The sequence below is a fragment of the Panthera uncia genome (genome assembly GCF_023721935.1).
Source record: "Panthera uncia isolate 11264 chromosome C1 unlocalized genomic scaffold, Puncia_PCG_1.0 HiC_scaffold_4, whole genome shotgun sequence".
Lineage (NCBI taxonomy): Eukaryota > Metazoa > Chordata > Mammalia > Carnivora > Felidae > Panthera > Panthera uncia.
The window spans coordinates 102723436-102743892 of NW_026057585.1; the positions used below are offsets into that span (position 1 = coordinate 102723436).

Here is a 20457-nt window from a genome sequence, read left to right on the forward strand (position 1 = left end):
GGCTGCACAGTCGATGTGGGTGATGGCTGCACAGTCGATGTGGGTGATGACTGCACAGTCCGTGTGGATGATTACTGCACAGTCGATGTGGGTGATGGCTGCACAGTCGATGTGGGTGATGACTCTGCACAGTCTGTGTGGGTAATGACTGCACGGTCAGTGTGGGTGATGGCTGCACAGTTCTTGTGGGTGACGACTGCACGGTCGATGTGGGTGACGACTGCACGGTCCGTGTGGGTGATGACTGCAAAGTCCGTGTGGGTAATGACTGCACGGTCAGTGTGGGTGATGGCTGCACAGTTCTTGTGGGTGACGACTGCATGGTCGATGTGTGTGGGTGATGACTGCACAGTCGATGTGGGTGATGGCTGCACAGTCCATGTGGGTGATGACTGCACGGTCGGTGTGGGTGATGATTGCACGGTCAGTGTGGGTTGGTGTGGGTGACGACTGCATGGTCAGTGTGGGTGACGACTGCACGGTCAGTGTGGGTGATGACTGCACGGTCAGTGTGGGTGATGACTGCACGGTCGGTGTGGGTGATGACTGCACAGTCCGTGTGGATGGTTGCTGAGTGCAATGTGTGTGATTGGCGACAGTGCAAATCACTGGACGTGACGGCCGAGCGCAATCTTGTGTGGATAACTCAGCACGCTGCCAGGTAGAGAGGAATCTTCCGTGGCTTCCAAACTCCTTGAGAATAAGGGTGGTGACCCTACGCTGGCTCACAAAGTCCCCACGACCTGGCCCTGGGACCCGTGGCCCCTCTCCTCTTAGTCCCCCTCACTTACTCCCCCAAACACGCCAGCCTCAAGGCCTCTGTGTCCCAAGCACCTCCGTCCCCCGCAGGGGCCCCCTCACACCCGCCCGTCCACCAGGCGTCCACCAGAAAGCCTCTCGTTTGACAAGCCGTCCTGGCCCCCCTGCACTCACAGGACCAGCGCCCGCCTGGGCCACCCTGGACACTCAGAGAGCCTCCTAAGCCTGCGCCCCCGTCAGGGCTGATAGGCCGGACGCACGTGCCCTCATCGTCCATCTGGTCTAGCCTCTATCTCCTCCACGGCGCGTAAGCTCCGTGAGGACAGGGGCACTTACGGCCGCCACCTGCGGTGCTGACAGTGCTGGGGACCCGGGCCGGGCTCCCTAAAGGCCGCTGAGGGGATGAGCAGAACTCGGTGAGCGTCACCGGCATTTTCACGCCTCTCAGAGCTCCGGCCGGGGTGTGAGTGCAGAGGAGAGTAGGGAGAGCGGGGCGGCCGGGCTGGGGGACCACTTACATATGAAAGGTTTGACGGTGCTGTGGATGTGCTTGTGCTGCTTGAGGCCCGAGGACGTGGCGAACGTCTTCCCGCAGTCGGGGCAGGCGTGGGCCCGGGCGCCCACGTGCTGGGAGCGGATGTGCCGCTGGAGGTTGCTGGGGTCTGTGAACACCTGGGGGGACAGACACCTTTGCTCGCTCCCCTGTGGGCCCAGTTCTGGCCGCTGGGTCGGGGGGGGGGGCGGGGGGCGGGTCTCACCGCTGCTCTGCCCCCTGTGCCGAGCCTGGCCGGGAGGGGTCTCTGCCGTCGCAGTGACCCGCTGGACGGCCCGGGGTGAGCTGCCCTTGTCCGCCAGACTGTCCCCTCAGCGGTAACGCCTGGGGGAGCTGTGGCCGGGGGGGGGGGGGGGGCGCTCCGGGCACGCGCTCGGAAAGCACGGCCGACCCGAAGCGCTCTGATGACGCGCTGGCGGGTGGGGGGCAGGAGCCCGCCCTGGAGAGCGCGGGGTCGGGTCTCCCTGCGCCCCCTCCCGCTGCCCTTCCTCCGTCCCCGGTAAAGCGACAGCCCCAGAGGGCTTCCGGTGTCCTATTTGCACCCTCCGTCCGCACGCGGGTGGGGGGCACGGGCGGGGGCGGCGGGCGCGTTACCTTCACGCAGTTTTCACATTCGAAGCGCTTGCCACTGTCGTGGGACATCTGGTGGCGAATGAGGTTGGACTTCCAGTTGAAGGCCTTGGGACACTGGTCACACTTGTACTCCCGCTCCTCCGTGTGCACGACCATGTGCTGCTCTAGGCTGCACGCGGACAGGGGGCTGGGGTCACCGGGGGGCCCGCCCGCCGCCCCGCCCGGCCGCGGCCCCCCCCCCCCCCCCCCCCCCCCCCCCCCGCCCAGAGACGGGAGTGAGTCCCGGCGGGCAGCGCGTCTGCCCACCTCCTCTCTGGACGGGCCAGCAGGACGGAGGGCGGAGGCGGCCCTCCCACATCCCACGGGGAGGAAGCGCTGCCCGGACAGAGCTCAGGCCCTCGTGCAAACGTCTCCTCCAGGCGGCTGGCGGCAGGGCAGGACCCCGGCTCACAGCTCCTCGCTGCCCCTCGGGGTAACCTTAACCTTGAGGCTGACCTCAGACAAGGGGCGCAGAAGCCGCCAGCACCGCCGAGAGCCCCGGAGTGGGGGCGAGGCCCGGGAGACCCAAGGCCACGCCCGGCCTACCCGCCTGGCACACACCGAGGGGGCGGGACGGGGGTGAGCGGGTGGGTCCCCAAAGGTGGGGAGGACACAGCCGCCGGGAAGGGGCAACTGCGCCTGGACGCAGGAGCCACTCCTCACCCCTCCTCTTGGAGGGGGGGGGACGTCCTGGCTCGCCTCCTGTCCCAGGTGTGACCGTTAATCTCCGTGAGCAGAGCAGTAATACATCACGGCCCGTTAATTACGGGGCCCAGCCATCCATTTACATCAGAAACGCTTGGTTCTCGAGCGCTGGCAGATTGTATCTTTTTCCCTGTTGTTAATTGTGATTTATGTGTTTATGTAAAGAAAACACGGACCCTCTTGAGCGGCGCTTACCGCCCAGGGTCTCAGTTGGGATTTGCCCAAACGCTCATTTTCTTAGTCATCTGTTCAGGGTGGAGGGTTTCCCATCCCCGGGGAGCCCACGGTGGGATTGGCGTTCGGTTCCCAGCAATAGCACAGCCGGTCAGTGACCCGACGGGGCTTTGCTCTGACCGTGCAGGGCTGTCCTGGGGAGATTCTCAAAGGTCGGAGGAGGGGCCTACCTCAGACGAGTCGTCACGCTTCTCGCAGGAGCACTGGGACCGCACGCCCTGACGCTGTCCCCACAAAGCCCAGAGGCTCATCTTTCCCGGGGGGCTCCCAGGGGTCCTCAGGGCCCCCACTTCCCAGGGGGAGGGCCAGCTCGTGCCTGCTCTAGGCTGACCACGTCTGGCCGTCACATGGCAGGCCTGGTATACCGTGCCCACGCCTGTGAAACCTCCCAGGACAGGTGGGTTCCATCCCTGGAGCAGAGGCTGGTGCCCGGGGTGGGGGATGAGGGACCCCCGGGCGGCCTTGAGCCGCCAGCTCCCGCCCACCGTGTGAGGAGTGGTCTGTGTATGCAGAGGGGCTGGGGCACTGCACGGACCCTGGGACAGCAGGGTGTTGCCATCCTGCTGTCCTGGTCTTGGGCCTTACTACGGGAGTGGCCTTGGGGCTTGAGCCCTGCACGTCTCGGGGTGTGGCCTGCATTTCTCGCCTTCCTCGTGGTCTATCTCCAAGGCTCAGCCCTGACTGCAGAATGGCAGGGCCAGAAATATCTCTACCGACCACGCGGATCTTCCGGGGGTGGGGGGCACCGGCCAGGGGTCAGAGCCGGGAGCACCCGTGGCCTGCAGCCACCAGCTCGTGGGCCATGCTGTGTGTAGTGACAGATGAGTGGGCAGGGAGGGGTACCTGCCCCTGAGGTGAGCCACACTGGAGGGGACCCTGGTCTCCCCTGTCCCTAAGGCTCTCTCGGCTCGTCAGTGTGGACAGGGCTGAGGGCCGAGGTCCCAGCTGTGGTCCCAGGGTCAACTGGCCCTGCTGACCAGCTTGGGGGGCCTGGGGGGCAGTGACGGGGTGCGGAGCGGGGAGGACAAGAGGGGTGTGGGGGGGGAGGGGAAGAGGCCTGGGGGGGATGGGGGCAGCCGCACCTGTACTTGTTGGGGAACATCCGCTCGCAGTCCTTACACTCGTGGGCCTGCTCGCCGCCCCCACCGCCGAGCCCCTCCGGCTTGAGCTCCTCGCCCAGGCCCTCGTAGAGCGTGGCCCCCACGGAGCCGCACGCGTACTTCTTGTGTCGCCGCAGGTCCAGCTTGGACTGGAAGAGCTCGTCACAGGCGTCGCAGCGGAACGTGGGCTCCCCTGCTAGGGACAGAGGGCAGGAGGTCCGTGGGGAGCGCGAGATGGGGCCCAGGCTCCGGGCCCGGGAGGGGGTGTTGGGGGTGGGGGCAGCGGGCCCTGCTTCCCACACCGGCTGCTCCCGCTCCCGCTTCCTCTCTGCCCTCATCCCGGACCGGGTGCGGCCGCCCCGGGGACCTGGGGACCGAGGGGACCCTGTGTCCGCACCATCAGAAATGCCGAGAAACACCGGGCCCCACCCCGCGTGGCAGGAGGCCACGCCGGGCTCCAGAAGGCCCTGCGCTTGGGAGCAGAGAAGGAAGCTGGCCAAGTGGTTTGTTTATGAATCAGGGGAAAAAAGAAGACAGAGCTCTAATGCATATCGTAAATTACTGTCGTCAAGGTCAAACAAATTAAAAGGGGGCAGCTATTATTAAGTTTATGAGGCAGCATCCTGACCACCGTGCCAAGCCAAACAACCCGCTCAAAGCCGTAAATTTCCCGGCGGAGACGTCCTCTGGGCCCATCCCCGAGCCCCCACCCGGGCCACTGCTTGTCAGTGGCTTCTCCCCAGCGCCGTGTCCCCTCCCTGCCCGAGGACGGGACGGAACGCTTGCGCTGAAAGCTGGGACCCAAGTCGGAAAGCGTGCCTGCGTGTGCGTTGAGCGGATGTGTGCATGCTCGTGTGCTTGTGCACGGGTGTGCGGCTGTGAGTGTGCGTGTGCACAAATGTGTGTATCTGAGCACATCTGCATCCTTGTCTGTGCACCTTTGTGTGAACGTGTAGAGATATTTGTGCATCCACACTTGTTTGTGTTGGTGTGCGTGCGTACCCGTGTGCGTGTGCCAGAGCACGCATGTGCTTCCGTGTGCGGCTACATGCGTGGAAATGTGTGTGCTGGCACATGTTCGCACACGAGTGCGCCCGGGCATTAGGGCACCTGTGCACGTGTGTGTGGGCGTTAACGTGCACGCCTGTTCTGCACGTGCAAATGTCTGTTTCTGTGCACACATTTGTGCACACGGTTGGCATGTGTTGTGCATGTTAAGAGTGCATGTGCACATACGTACATGTGAGTGCACACGTGTGTGAATGGTTGTGCGTGCAGTTGTGCGTGTGCTACGTGGCTGTATTTCTGCGTGTGGCTTCGTGTGTGTTTGTGTGAACGTGTGTGGGTAAACAGGTATATGTGTGCAAGAGAGAGCCTCTGTGTGTGCCTGTGACCGTGTGTTGGAGTGTGGACATGTGTGCCTGTGCTTCTGTGTGTGTGTGTGTGTGTGTGTGTGTGCAAGCTTGTGCAGAGCTCAGCCTTAATAAGCTGACCCAAATGGCCTGCCCCCGAGGAAGTCAAGGAGGCAGGGAGGTGGGGCACAGGCACGCCCCCTCCATGTCAGAGAGACCACCGGAAACATCTCAGAGTGCTAAGGACAGGGAGGGGGTGCTCTGCAGCCCGGACAGGGGGTCAGGAGAGAGGGCGGGCCACCTGTTCCCGACCAGAAGCTTCCCTGAGACTAACGTTGGAGGCACCGCTCCCGGTGTGTGCTCACACCTGGCATCCCCACCGGTGGCACCTGGAGGCCCCCACTCCCCGACACCCAAGGGGCAGGCTCCGTGGGAGCTGCATCCGAGATGCTCCGGGGCCTTGGATGACCCCCTCAGGTGCACAAATGTGACTTCTGTCCACATCTTTGCGTGGAGGCAGACATCTGGGTGATGGGGGGGGGGGCTGCTGAGAGGCGCCCTGTGGACAGGCCGGGCGGGCTCCAGTGCTGGTCGGACGCACCGTCCGGGCCTGCCGGCCTGCCCACCGACCAGAGCGGGCCGTCGAGAAAGTGTTCGTTTGAAGGAATTCAACACAGATGGGGACGAGCAGCTCTCGCTTGTCTGGGTCAGGGAGTCGAGTTACAGCACCCAGCCCTGCTCCGGGCGAGAGCCTGGCGGGGCCCCCGTGTGGGCCTCTGAGGCCGCGAAGTCTCTGCCCCAAACACCTCCCCGAAGGGCCGCAGACACACGGCGAACTGCGAAACGGACAAGGAGGAGGCAAGGCCAGCTGGTCCACACCAACCGCAGACCGGGGGCTGGAGGAGGCAGGGAGGGCGGCTGCCCCAGTGACCCTTCAGTGCGTCTGCAAACACAAAGACCAGGGCAGGCCCCGTTCCTGCGAGGGGCAGACCAAGGGGCGGGAGGATAGGGACGGCGGGGCCCGGGGCCGCCCGGAGCACCAAGTCAGAGAAGGTGCTGGCACAAAACCCATGCAGGCACTGGGAGGGCCCCCTGGGTGCCAGGGTGGAGTCCGGGGAGGGGGAGGGGCGCAGGGAGGGTGCACACCACCGCACAATCATCCCCGCGTGTCTCTAAAGCATCGCCTTTGCGGGAGAACCGGAGTGTCCGTGGGAAGGGCCGTGGACGGCGACGGGGACCCTGGAGGTCTGGGAGCCCGGATCTAAGGCTCGTGCCAATCCACGCGCTGCCGGGGGGAGAATATTCTTATCCCCGATTTATAACTGGGAAACGGAGGTCGGGACAGACGGAATGGCCGGCCCAGGGCGCCTGGGGAGGAGGGGGCAGAGCCGTGTAACTGGAGCCTCGGCACCGGGCAGGGCCCTGGAGGCAGGGTGGCGGAGTCCCGCCGTGTGCGGCCCGGGGAGAGCACCGAACGGGCCGCGGGAGCTGGGCTCGCCCTGGCGTCTCCTGCAGGCCCGCCTCGACTTAACACATGTGGCTTTCCTCTACATCTGAGGACCGAGAGCCCCATTTCACAACGGGGCCGGATGCACGGACCCCACAGAAACGGCCCCTGTGGGTTTGTTCTGACTTCCTGGGGCCCTCCCACCGCCCCCGGCGCCATGAGTAAGTTAGAAATGCCAGTCTGCAGTTTACTCTTTCTGGACCCAACTGGGAACAGTCCCAGAAGTTTGAAATTTGACAACAAATTCGAGAAGAAAGGCCGACCCCACCCGCCCATAGCATCAACCAATCCATTCTCTCAGTGTTGATCTGGAATTTGGATTTAAAATGAAAATCCTGCCTGATTCTCTCTCTGACGGCGTTTGAGGACCTCCTAGAGGCCACGGAACTGACTGGAGATACGTGTCGCCCTCTTTCCCTGCCCCCTCATCCCTCCACGGACCCACGTTTGCCCTGGTTGAAGGACAGAGACGGACACCGGACATGTCTAAGCCTCAGTCCCCCGCGCCCCGTGCCGTGGCGTGGACAGGTGTCCCAGCATCTCCCACGCAGGTAAGGCGGGCATTGAGTGCACACGTCCGGGGCACGCTGCACGGGCCACAGAGGATGCACGCGGCCCTGTGGGTCCCAGGGCCCGGCGCAAGTAACCCCACGTGAAAAAACACCAAAAGAATAGGTTATATTCTGGTTATATTGTGTTACGTTGTATTATATCATGTTGTTGTGTTATGTCATATTATACTACACTTATACCATATCATATAATGTTACGTTACATTGTATCATTTTCCTCATACGCTTTATATACAAGTCACTGCATCCTTGCGACTTCTTTTGAAGGGGGAGCGAAGTTAACGATTTTAAGCCTTTCTCAAAAGAAAAGCACACTGGAATGGAAATGATTTTCCTTATTTTCTCCCAAGATCAAGAAGCTTTCCTGCAAGGGAAATCTTTCCCCTCCGCGCCGAAAGAATAAGAACAAAATAAAAAGTCGCCGCAGCTATTGAATGAACCTGAACGTGGCGTCCCTGTGCTCTGAGTCCCTTGCAGGGAGACCGAAACCGCGTTTCTTTCCAAAGCCGCGGCTTTCAAAGAGCATTTCCAGGCCGGGATCCACCAGACCGGCGCCCTCGGCCCCCAGTGGGCTGGCACACAGGGGCCCCCGTGTCTGCCGCGATACCTGAACGCTGTCCCCGCCAAAGGCCCCCCGCCCGCAACAGCAGCACGAACAATTGTGAGTCAACTCGGAATCTGGCGGACGCTCTGTGTGCTACCCAAACCACACCGGGCCCGGGCCACGGCAGCCCGTGCTGTGCGTGTCACATCCACACCCCGCCTGTCTGTGTGAAGTCCCGTCCGCAACTTCACAAGGCAGGAATGTGACAGAAAAATAAATCGGTGCCTAATGGCTTCAGAGAGCCGAGGGGGACACAATTATTCGGTATCTGCATGGCAATGGACCAGACCGGAGGCTCAAAAGCAGTGGAGGACCGACTCCAAATTCCTGCCGCGATAAGGGGCCTCTGCGTTTAGCTGGGGCCGGGAGAAAAGATTTTTATGATAATTATCTTAGCGAGGAACGATTCTGCATTTTCTTTCTGTGCGATTCTGAGTTTAGCTGGGGAGGGGGCGGCCGTTGGGGGGCTGGGGGATGACTGTGACAGCAGAGAGTATGAAAAGTCAGATATTTGATGCTAGACCATTATGTGTGGAAAGCAATTAGCCCACAAATGTTTGATGAATTATTAGGGAGATGTGGACCCGGCTTATTTTAAGATCGGGGGGCCCGGTGGGGGCGGGGGAAAGCAATGCAGGTTTTTAAAACCTTTTGGAAGAAAGAAGTTTCATTATACAAACGACATTCCCTGGCCGGGTGCTCCCCGAAGGGGAGTGGGTTTATCTTTCCGAGTTCTCGTGTGCTACCTGAGACCCATAGGTCTTTTCAACGATCATTTTAAGGAAAATGAGCCCATCCCCTCACTACCCAGACCTCAGACGTTAATTTTTCTTTTCTTGACGGCCTAATTAAAACCAAACTTGAGAGGCACGCGCAGATAGGATCCGGCTCCGTGACGACTTGGGAGTGGCGGCTCAGGGACACGGGCCTCGGGGAGGAAGGACGCAGCCGCCGGGCCAGGTTCGGGGATCGAAAGGGTAAATTAAGGCAGAGATCTCCGTGTTTGCTCCCGGCCCCGGCCCATGCCACTCCCTCTCGTGGCATTATTAGAGGAACCTGTGGTAAGTGGTGTTAATCATTAAGCCTCTGTGCCTTTGGAGGGGAGGGAAGGAAAGACAGGAAGGGGAAAAGGCGGCCTCCCGCCTGCTCCGGCGTGAGCTGAGCGGAATCACCAGCCCCGGCTAGAAGGGGAGGTGGCTTTTCTGCTCCCTTGTGGGGTCTCAAAGGGAAGACGCCGCGAGCTCAGCGGTGGCACTCAGGGAGTTAACCACCGGCCCTCCGCTGCCAGTGCAGGGCTCCTCGTTCCTCGGAGGGACCCAAACGCTGTTCCAGAGTCCCCAGATGAACGGCATGTTGCTTCACAGTGGGGACGAAGGAGGAGAAGGCCGCGTTTCGGAAACGCCAGCCTGCTTGTGGCTGGAATTTTCGAACACCCTCTGAGCTGTAGGGGTGTGTGTGTGTGTGCGTGTAAAGGAGGAAGGGTGGGAAGCGTGCCCGGGGGACGAGCACCGAGTGACGAGTCGGGAGCAAAGGACAGGAGGGCGGCTCTCCACACGGTTCTGGGGGCTCAGCTGCCGCCCAAGTGCCCCTGTGGCAACGTCCCAACCCGAAATGTCCCCTCTCACGACATCAGTTTCCCCTTAACTTTTCTCTCGGACTCTGCTATCGACGATAGACAGGGCACCGCTTTCAAAGACCTACACGCCGGCACTGCCCTCTCTGAAGTGACCCTGAAACGTCTCCCGCGGCACGGAGCTCTGCAGGGTGGAGGTTTCCAAGCCACAAAACCATGCTGCTAATAATACAGTTAAAAACAAAACAAAACAAAACAAAAAGTCCCCCGGGACACTTCCACGACAAAGATATAATGCCACACGATACCCATCGGCTCCTATGGCCCGAAGTCCTGGCGGGAATTCGGCGTGTGGCTCATATAACCCACGGTGGGGAGAGTGTGACGCTTCAGTGGAGAGCTTGTTAGGAGGGGGCCGGTCCCGCCGGCCCGGGGTCTGAGCGGCGGGCCCCGGCATGTGGCAGGAGTGACGGGCGGCCTCAGGAGGGGGGGCTTACCATCCAGACCGGGGGGCACCGGGCCCAGGGAGTACGCGCCTTCCTTCACGTGCACCAGCAGCTCTTCCCCAGGCTCGATGTCCTTGATGACTTTATAATAAATCTAGGCGGAAAGGCAGAGAGAAGGGGTGAGTGTTGCCGTCCCGGCTGCCGAGAGAGCCACGCTGCGCGCACACAGGCGACACCCGCGGGCCACTCGACCTGCCCACTAATTGCCGCTGAGAGTCTCTCTCCTGGAACTTTGCAGAATATGCTCACGAGGGCTAGAGCCCCTTGTAGTTTGTTCCGTCCCGTTGTTGGAGGTCGGTAAAGGGGACGGAGGACGCCGTGCCCAGGCGGGGCGGGTCCCAGCGGCAGGCATCAGGGAGGCTGGCGCTTCTCACGGGTAGCGGGGCCTGGCTTGGGTCTCAGGCTCCTTTTCTCAAAGGGTACGCGAGACGCCCTTTGCCGGTGGGGGCCTGGAGGGGGTCGAGGGCCAATCTGGACATTCTGAAAGTGGCCGTGAACTCCGACAGAGGCTCTGTGGGCCAGGACGGCAGGCCCTGGGTCTCCCGTGAGCGTGGGCACCGTCCACGGGGACGGTGGAGGGATACACGTGCCTGTGGCTAGCTTGGTGACCGGCACCCGGCAGCCCTGGGGACCCAGATGGGGGCACCCTGAGCACGGGGAGGGGTGCGTGGGGCCTGGGGAGGGGCGGAGATCGAAGCCTGGAGCAGTGGGCTCAGGTCTAGGGGAGGAGAACGTGGGAAGTGTAGCCTCAGTACTCGGAGGGCCTCAGCCAGTGCCGCTGCATGTCCTGAGAAAGGGCTGTCTGCTCTGGGGAGCCCTAAGGCTCAGCAGGGCCACGGGGGCAGGGGCTGTTTGGGAGGGGACCCTGGAACCAGCTGCAAAGGCCGGGGTGACCGTGGGAGAGAACCGGGCTCTTCTGTGCCTGGGAGCCTCTCCACCCCTGGAGAGCAGCGACACGGGTCCTCTGCGGGGGGGGGGGGGGGGGATACCAACCCCTCACACGAGTGGGGCAGACACCAGGAAGCCTTGTATCTCGATCCCAGAAATGTCAGACAGCCAGGCCACTGCCCACCACCCCAGCACTTGGGTATTTGGGTCTCTATCCAGGCGACAGTAACCCAGGTCCTTCCAGAAGCCCGAAGGCCTGGCTGCAGGACTGGCTGGGAGACCAGAGAAAGACTAGAAGATTCCATCTGCACCCAGGAAATTGAGGGCTGAGGCTCCTCCAGGCCCTTCCCTCCTGGAGCTGTTCTGGCCCCGCCCTCACGGAGGACCTGGGCCTTAGGTACCAGGCCAGGCTTTCCAGCATCGGGGGGTGGGGGGTGGGGACACGGTTCGAGCTGGGCACACGGCCTGCACGAGCCCTGAGCCTCCCCCCTCGCCCCCGGGCCCCAGGAAACATCTGGAAGCCTGAGCCATCCCCGTCACTTGTGGGACCCCTTTTCCCCTCCACAGGCCACATCCGTGCGGACTCCTTTACAAACCACCAGTCCTGACAACAGCAGGGCCCCCCCCCCCCCCCCGCCCCAGGACACACAGCCCCACGGTGTCCCCGGGGCCTGCCCGGATTGATTCCCAGGGCACCGCACGGCAGAAACACACACGGCACGGGCGTGTCACACAGCCCAAAGTTCCTCCCCGCCCCCCACCCGCCCCCCACGCACCTTCATTTTATTTGGCAACTGCCGTCACACACGTTGCTGCCAAAACGGTAGGGGTTTCAAATGGGGAATGGACCTTAGCAACTGTCGTCACAAAGCCATTGTTATTAAGGTCCCGGTTTTGTATCACTTTCACTAAAAATTGCAGTGGCCAAATGGTTACTTGAAAAACAAATCAGATGAGCCACTGGATCTCAAAGTGGGACCCAGCGTATGGGACACTCCAACAAAGCCAGGGGACCCTGAGTCGGCAGGCGGGTCTCACACGTGCATCTGGGCGGTGAGTAGGCCCACCAAGTGCACGTAGCCCGGCGGCCAGCTACGTGCGCACAGGCTGGGGCCCGGCTGGGGCCCTGCTGGGGCCAGAGGAGGGTCCTGGCGGCTTTCCTCAGGCCCCGTTAGAGGGCAATGTGGGCCCGCCCACCACATCCCTCCGCGGCCGCGTCCCTCCCCGAGGCTCCGCTCTGACCTGGCGTCCTGCTCAGCGCGGCTCCTGGGGCCGCATCCTGCCTCCGGCCAGGACTGCTGAACTGCTCCAGCCGGGCTGGCAGGGGCTGGGTGCGGCCCGCCTCCCCTCTCCGCCTCCCCGTCCGACCCCCTCGGAGGGCCACCCGGCCTCCCGGGACCCCCCCCCACCACCACCCTCCTCACCCCCCTGAGTGCCACTGCCTCTCCTGGGACCCCCCACCCCGGTGGCTCCCAAGGCCACTGGACCTCCTGGAATCCCCTACCCACACTCCAAGGCCACCTAGGTCCCCGCCCCCACACCCCTCCCAGCTCTGAGGGCTGCCCGGACCTCCTGGGACCCCTCTACAGCCCCCACGTGTGGTCCCAGGCCGCCTGCCTCCCCGGGGACTGATCCCCCCGCCAACACAGCCTTGGAGGAGCTGAGGGAGGGTCTGGTGCACTTGGCCACAGGGGGCAGCTTTGTGCACAGCGGGCGCCCCCTCCCCAACCCCGGGACGGCACCTGGCAGGGGTGTGAGCGCAGCACAGGAGGGCGGCCAGCGGCCCGCAGCCGTGGCCGCCTGGACTTTGAGCGGAAGACGGAATTAATTGCTATTAGTGCTAATCGCAGGGCCCTGGTTAGGGTGGGGGGGGGGCAGGGGCGCCCCCAACCTGCCTCCACCCAGAAGGGGAGACAGGAGGTGAACAGAGCAAACTTTTCCAAACTCAGCCGATGCCATTGCCAAGGGCACGGAGGTGTGAGGGAGGCTCTGGAGTTTTTATGACCTGTTCCCACCGGCACAAAGGCCTTATCAGCCAGCCGCCTCCTGGTCGTTTGTCCTCAGGCTCTGCTGACTTCCCAGGACAAAGGCCGCGCAGGCTTCGGTGGGACTGAGGCCTGGGCGGCTCCTGGCCTCTGGGGGCGTTACAAATTGCGCATTTACGGTGCGGAGCCCGGCCCCTTCCGCAGGGGCCTGTAATACATGATTCTGTAGCCCCTTAAAAACTCCTGAAGTGGGCGGGCGACTCCCGTTCACCGTGTGCCCCTCGGCGGCTGGGCGGCTTCAGACCGAGGGCCCCGCCTGCCATGTGGACGGGCTGAGCACTCGTTTTCACAGGAGGGAGAGAGGCCTGTTCCTCCAGGAAAAAGAAACCCTCCCCTGTGGTGCCTCGTCCACCGCGGGAAAAGGAAAAAGGTTTGTGTCTGTGACAGCAGCGAAAACCCGCGCCCTCAACAGCTGCAGCCCTGCACGGCTGAAACCCTGTCTCCGTGCTCTGGGCAAGGCCCAGCTGGAGTTTTCTCTCTGGTTTCAGGATCTGAGAGCTGGGGAAGTCACAACAGCTGGGTTCATGGGAGCCAATAAACGTCTGCTCGCAAACGGCTTTCAAAATACCGAAGCCAGACAGACAGGTCTGAGGTTAGGTCCCTGTTTGAATGTCTCTGCTCTGTCTGCAGGGACGGTGGTGGCCCTGAGTGTGGGTCCTCTCCTCCCCCTCGTCCCTCTCCCAACATGGGAGCGGGCCCCTTGCAGGTAGACGGAGCTCGGGGACAAATAAGCCCACGTTCCCAACACAAGGCGGAGAGGAGTGCCTGAGAACAGTCGATTTCACACAGGCCGTGCTCATTCAGACCCTTCCGCGAAAACAAACGTCACTCCCTCCCCCCAACGTTCTTTAAGACAAAGAAATATTTCAGATTTAAAATAGATGTCACTTTTAGACAGCTTCTTGAGTTCCTCAAGTATCTTTTTTTAAATATCAAATCAACTCACGAGGGTGATACTGCTTTCGAACACGACGACTTAGGTTCTACGATTGTCATTCCTACTTAATCTGGGGGTTTTACGATTGAAATTACGAGAAGCTGCCCCCGGGTTGCACGGGGTGCTCGGCCACAGCCACGGCTCTGCCTGGCCCGGAGCAAACGGACGGCTCAGAAAGGTGAAAGTGGTCACGTGCACGGGACCGCTTCTCCCCCTCTGACGGTTTGAGGACCTTTCAAGGAGTGTCTGAGTTACGCGGGCAACATCGCTTTCAGTGTGCTTATCGCAAAAAGAAAGCCTCCCTGCATCCCGGATTTCGGCTTTGTGCGGGATCTGTGAAGGCCTCTGGGGGGCTCTGCGAGGGCTTTTCACAAAAGAGAAGCAGCAAGGGGGAGTGGAATGGCCGGTCCGCTTCTGGCCTGTCCCCACAGGGGACGCCGGTCCTTGGGCATTCTCCTCTCAGGGACCCCCGAAGAGGCAAGGCGGTTCCGGCGCGGACTCTGGAAACACCGCGGTGTGTCCTTCCTCCTTGAGGTCCCCAGGCTGTGGGCAGTCTCTGCCTGGGAAGGGCTGTGGACACCAGAGCCCTGAGGCTGCCTGAGGGCTTGAGCACTTGGAGTTTAAAAAGCCACCCAGGCGGTGCTCCAAGCCGGAGCGGGGAGGGCTCCGGGAGCCGCGGGGGGCTGCGGAGGCCTGCCTGTGCCTTTTCAGAGCCGAGCGGGACCGCGGGGACAGCGGGTCTGGGTCGGGCCCCCACGGCAGGCTCGGGCTCCAGAGACAGGCAGACAATTCCTTCCTCCGCCGGGGAGAGGACACGGCCTGGCGTGCCTGGCGGTTGCCACGCTCCTGTCTTCCCACGCGGGGCTGAAGCAACTCGTGTCCGAGAATCTTTCCGGTCTTGCCGCTGTGCCGTCTCCTTCCCAGCGGCACAAACGTGGGAAAAAGTCCCGCACGTCTGTCTCTTCCTTCGCCGAACGGTTCGGGGCTGGAGAGCGTGTGTATCTACACACGCACATTACTGGGGAACGTGGTCCCCACCGTTCTTACGTGGCTCTCCTAATCCAGCACCCCATTCAGTCAAGAAGGAGAAGAGTGGAAATTCTGACAAGGGCTCCGGCCGGTGTTGTGCCGGCGTGGTCGAATTTAGGTCTTGTTCCTTCCCGAAGACAGGGTCAGCTTGCTCTGAAGAGGGCACCGCAGAACTCCACGGCTTTCGGACTCCCGATGAATTTGATATATATGTTAAGTCTTTTGTAAACTGGCCAAGAAACGCTACAATGAATCCCCTGCCCTTCTCCTTTCAAAGGGGGAAATTGTATCTAATTGTTTGGGAGCTACCACTGAAACGGGCCAATCCATTTACAAGGTTTAATTTAGAAAATCCTGGGGGGTGGGAGCAGAGGCGGCGGGGGACCCGTGCTGGACGCCATCCTGCGGGTTCCAGCCCCGGCGGACGGCTCCACGCCCCGACCGGCCACCGCGGCGGGGTCCCGCATCGAGGGCAGGGAAGCGAAAGCAAAAGAGAAGCTGCCGGGCCGACGTGCGGCCGGCCCGGTGCACCAGGTTTTCATTAAACACAAGCACTGGCTCTCCTGGACGCGGGGCTGTGTGGTTATCGGCCGGCTGATCTGCTAACGAAATGCCTTTCTTTAACAAGCTTGTCTGCTTCCTCTTCGGGGAGACCCGGCCCCGGTGCCCGGGCTGAGCTGGCTGTGCCCCGGGAAACCTGCTGGTGCTGTTGGGTTTTCCCTGCCGCCAGGCCGGCCCTGGGGACGCACAGCATGGGCCCCGGGGGCTCTCCTCCGTGTGCGGGGACGATCGGAGCCCCCGAGTCGTGCTCCCCGACATCTGCGTGTGACCCCAGCACCGGCTCACGCCCTCCTCGGCCCCGCTGGCCACTGACGTCGGGCCCCAGCATCCTTGCCCCGGTGAGGCGGGTGGGGACGGGGAGACGGCGCGCCGTGAACAGGCCTCCGCCCCTCTCTGCTCCCTCCGGTGGGCGCGTTTACTTCCAAGCTCTTGATTTCGGGCTTCACGTTAAAACAAATCCAGGGACAGGCCCCGTCTGTCTCCCGCAGCGTTTCAGACCGACTCGTGTGCCCATAATTGCGGGAGAAAGAACCACCCAGGGGTGATCTGAGCGTCTCAGATTTTCCAGAAGGAAAAGCAGGGGCTGGTGGGCGGCAGGGGGAGGGGAGTGAAGGTCGCCCGGGGCCGGGGGAGGGTCATGCTACCTGGGGGAACTCTGCTGCCCGTGGGCTCCCCTTTGCTTTCCGTTTATGCTAAGTGGGAAAGGTCAATCAGGGCCCTCCAGAGTCTACGGCTGTGATCCGACCACTTCCAAAAACCCAGAGACAGACCTGGAGCCCCCAGCCGTAGGCCGTGGCCACTTTGTCCGGAGCAGACCGGCCACCCCAGAGCCTGTGTTGGCCCAGGACCGTCTGTGAAAGCCGCTCGCCACTGTTTAGTGGATAGGGCTGAGTCCAGGAGGAAATCCATGGCCCGATGGTGGCCTCTCTTGCCCTGGGCTCCGCCGTCTGGAGCTGCAGAGAGGGGGACAGAGGTGGCCGTCAGAGCCACAGGGCGCCAAGAGGGGGCCTTGTGGCATGAACGAGAAGCTGGAGGCAGGGCTGTGCTCACGGCCATGGGAGCCGCAGTCCGTGGAAGAAACGCGTGGCTCCCTCGGAAGGACACGGTCTCCTGTTCGGAGCTGCCAGCTCGGTTCTTCGGGGAGCTGTGACTTCAGGGACTTTCTCTTCGTGCCCCCGAGACCCCCTCCTGCCCAGGGTTCTTCGTCCTCTCAAAACCAGGGCTGAGGTCATGTGACGGGCTTCTGAGCACCATCTGGCAAAACCCACACTGCCTTATGCCTCTTAGATTCTCAGTCTGGACGCTGTCCCCTCCACGTCCGTGCTGTCGAGAGCGGTGTGTGTGTGTGTGTGTGTGTGTGTGTGTGTGTGTGCGTGTGCAGCAGGGGCTGGGGTGTCCATAAGTGCCAGGAAATCCTGGTAGAAACTCTTGGGATTATGGACATCTGAGAAACCCCATTACTATCGTGTAATGTTTCCTTCTCAAAGAGAAGCCTGTCTTCAAAAATCTTTGTTTTATTATTACTATTTCAGGGACGTTCTTATTCCAGCTCCAACCCAGGTCAAGCCTGTTGCTCTGTAGCAACCGGTGTTTCCAGCCGTCGGGACCGGTCACCCCCCCTCAATGGGGTTAAGGGAAACAGCCGGAGTTCAAGACTCACTCCACCCCAGCCGAAAGTATCCCTGTTCCCTGGTGGAAGGAGATGGAAAGACTTTGCTACAGAGCAGTCAGTCCCACGCGGACCCTTATGTGGAGCTGGCAGAAACGCTTCCCCGAAATGTTAATAAGAACACAAAGATGTCTGATGACACATCTGTGTGCTTTTCTAGAAGCTTGTCATGAAAAGGTACCTGCTTTGCTACTAAAGTTTGGCTCAAACGGTCCAGCAAACATGTTTCTTAAATGGAGACTCTGGATCCTGCCTCTCGCGAAGTGCCATCCGGGGCTCGGCCCCACGGTGTTCCTTCCGCTGCCCATCAGCTTCCGGACACGGGTCGGGGATACGCGCGGTCCGCACAGGAGGGGCGTGCCTAGATCTGACCGTCCGTCACTCAGATTTCACTTTCATTTGGAGGAAGGAAAAGTGGTTTGTTTTTTTTTAAGTTCTCTTCTAATTTTTGAGGATTATTCTTTTTGGCTTCAATTTCTGCAATATTTTTTGCAATCAGAAAAAAAAAAACAAAACAAACAACCCAAACCACCTTATTTTCAAAATGCTGGGTTCTGGCTACGAGCTGTAGTCGTCTCAGGAGCAGAGGTGGATTCCAACTTCGCCGCGTCTGGTGGCAGCTCGTGTCCAGGGCTTAATCCAGGCCGAGCCCCAGGGCCTAGAAGGAGCCTGAGCGGATGAGGGGGGGCAGCTGACGGGGGTCCCAGGGACCTCCCTGGTGCGTGCTCTCTGTGTTTCCTAATGCAAAACCGTTTCTCTGAGGTCAAGAGCCTCGATCCACTTTTAATGGTTTGCACAGGCGACGGGAGAATGTAGTCTTTGTTATGTGGTCTCCGGAAACATTTTTGGAAGCAGAGGAATCCCTTTCGCAGATGAAATCTCCCGTGAACCCCAAGATATTCTCGGCAAGCTCACGCTGCTTCGATCGGCCGGGTCGGGCACCCGGGCACCCCCAGGAGCCCGGCGCTGCTCCGGGAACGCAGCGGAGACGTGCCGAGGGGCCTGGCTCCGGGGTGGGGAGTCTTCAGGGGCCATTTGCAAACTTGTAGTTAAAGACACAGAATAGGACCTCCCAGCACTGGGGACACGTTGGGGCTGCATATGGCATCTTCTGTCCTGTTCGGCTCTCAGCCCGGACGGCCACCATGAACGATGAGAGCCAGCGGTGCCTGCGTTCCCAGGGTGGCGTGGAAATAGCACGGCGAGTGAGGCTCCAGCGTGCCGAGCGAGCGGGGTCCTTGGCCTCCCAGGGGGGCTGGCAGCAGGAGTGAGGCGTCCCGGCCCTGGGGCCAGGGGCTGAAGTCAGGGCCACCCGGCTCAGGAGAAAGATGGGTTGTCGGCCAGGGGAGCCAGTGGCCTCCGCAGGCTGGCCGGGACGCCGTAGGGGCTCCCAGGGCACCCCCGGAGGGCGGTGCCGACCCCCCAGAGAGCACTTCCGAGCAGAGCCGCAAGGACAGTCGTGCGTAACTGGATTGCCAACAGAAGGCCCCGGGGAACAGCCACAGGGTGTCACGGAGCTCCCTGCCCCGCGGCAGGCCAGGGCCCGGCTGCCCCTTCGCCCCGGCACCCCCCGCCCCCACCATCTCTCTGGGCGCCGAGGCCCCAGGAGCCACTCCGAGGGCCGGTGTGCAAGCCCCAGACCCACCTGCTCGTTGATCTGGCACATGGTGAGGTTCTGGTCATTACAGGAGCAGGCCACCCGGATGTACTTGAGCCAGCTGCCAGACCCCGCCGGGGCAGCCTCCATGCAGAGCTTCTCCGTGCTCAGGTCTTCGGAGATCTGTCGGGGAGAGCGAGAACCGAGGAGGGTCAGAGACATCCTGTGTGCTGGTCTACACAGCCTGCAACTGCCCAATGAGGGACCAGCCGTCTGGGCCCAGTAGGAAGGCAGTCGGCGTCTGGACTTCAGCAGACCCCCTGGGCATTGGCGACGTCCTTGTCCCCCACCTCCCCCCGGCTGCCCGTCCCAGGAGCCTCTGAGAGCCTGGCGGAGGGACGGGAGGACGGCCCTTCCTCTCACCGAGCAGACTGCAGCCCTGGTCTGGCAGTAAAGGGGCTGCACAGCCCGCCCCCCCCCCCCCCCCTGCAGAGCCGCCCCACACGTGAGAAAGCGGAGGCCACTGTGTCTAAGAACAGAGCCCTCTGCTAAGGGGAGCTGGGGCGCTGGGCTGGAGAAAAACATTCTTGAAGGTAAAGGTGTTGTCAGGGTGTGTGACCGCAGGGACTTGGCGTGAGTGTGCGTGTGCAGGCGTGTGTGCGTGCGTGCCCACACTGGCGTGCACATCCCCCTGAAAGTAAGAGAGCAAGAAAAGCATTCAGTTTTCTTAAAGGTGAAAAGTTTCCGTTCGACACCCGGGGCCCGCAGATGCCCGGCCTCTCCCGGCGCGCCCAGCGGCCAACGCGCGTGTGACTGGCGTCACTGACCCGGTCCCCGCCTCGGGTCTCTGCACAAGCCCCTGCCGGGCAGGGCTTGGAGCTTCTCCGGGTGTGTGCGTCCGAGGGGGTCATTTGCTAGAAGACCTGAATGCTGTCCCCCGCCGGGAGAGGGGTGCCCCTGCAGCAGAATCCCTCCCATCCTCACCCCTGCTCCGTCCGGTGCTTGCGTGGGGTTCTGAATCCAGAGCCACGGAAGCCAGCGGCATCTTGGACCAAATTCCCGGGCAGCGCAGCCCCAGGTCTTACAGCCTAGGAGGGAGGGGCTGAAGCCTCAAAGTAGGAAGGGGCGTCCAGTGGGCAGGGGACATGAGAACAGGGTGTCAGAAGGACCCAGTAAAGTCAGGACAGGGGGTAGCAGCCTGTCCCGGCAAAGACAGAGGAGGCTGATTCCAAGCATCATGGCCTCTGCTCCCCCGGAGGGCGTCCTGAGCGCCCGTCCTGGACAATAAAGCCCGGGGAAGGGCAGCTCCCGGCCGAGGCCCGCAGAAGCTTCTGACCAGCAACTCTGGATGCTCTGTAGCAGCTCAGGTGCTCCCCAAATGTCCACAGACACTTTCTACACGGCCAAGGTCCCCGCCCGGCCTCTGATGGTGAGGAAACGGAGATCTCGGGAGGCAGGCGCGTTGCCGCGGGAGACGAGGAACCTGCCTCTGTCCCGTCTGCCCCTCTGCACGTGGGGGTGCCTGGAGCCCCTCCTGGAGCCACCAGCAGTGCCTCCCATAAATGACAAGTCTCGGAGCAGACAAGCTCAGGCCCAGCTTTGCTGACGTCTCTGGAGGCTGATCTGGAGGGGGCTCCGAATCCAGGGACCACGG

The 20457-nt window shown here is 61.9% G+C and overlaps 1 protein-coding gene across 1 annotated transcript in view; it reads right to left on the reverse strand.

Annotated features, from left to right (window-relative positions):
- The window catches only part of PRDM16 (PR/SET domain 16), a 46717-nt gene extending 26646 nt beyond the window's left edge, over nucleotides 1-20071 (reverse strand). The window contains 7 exon segments of the mRNA XM_049618227.1: nucleotides 1278-1431; nucleotides 1907-2054; nucleotides 3946-4159; nucleotides 10069-10171; nucleotides 18852-19426; nucleotides 19429-19652; nucleotides 19654-20071. Of these exon segments, the coding sequence (XP_049474184.1) occupies nucleotides 1278-1431; nucleotides 1907-2054; nucleotides 3946-4159; nucleotides 10069-10171; nucleotides 18852-19426; nucleotides 19429-19652; nucleotides 19654-19781 (1546 nt within the window). The 5' untranslated portion in view covers nucleotides 19782-20071.
- Between the last annotated feature and the right edge of the window lie 386 nt (nucleotides 20072-20457).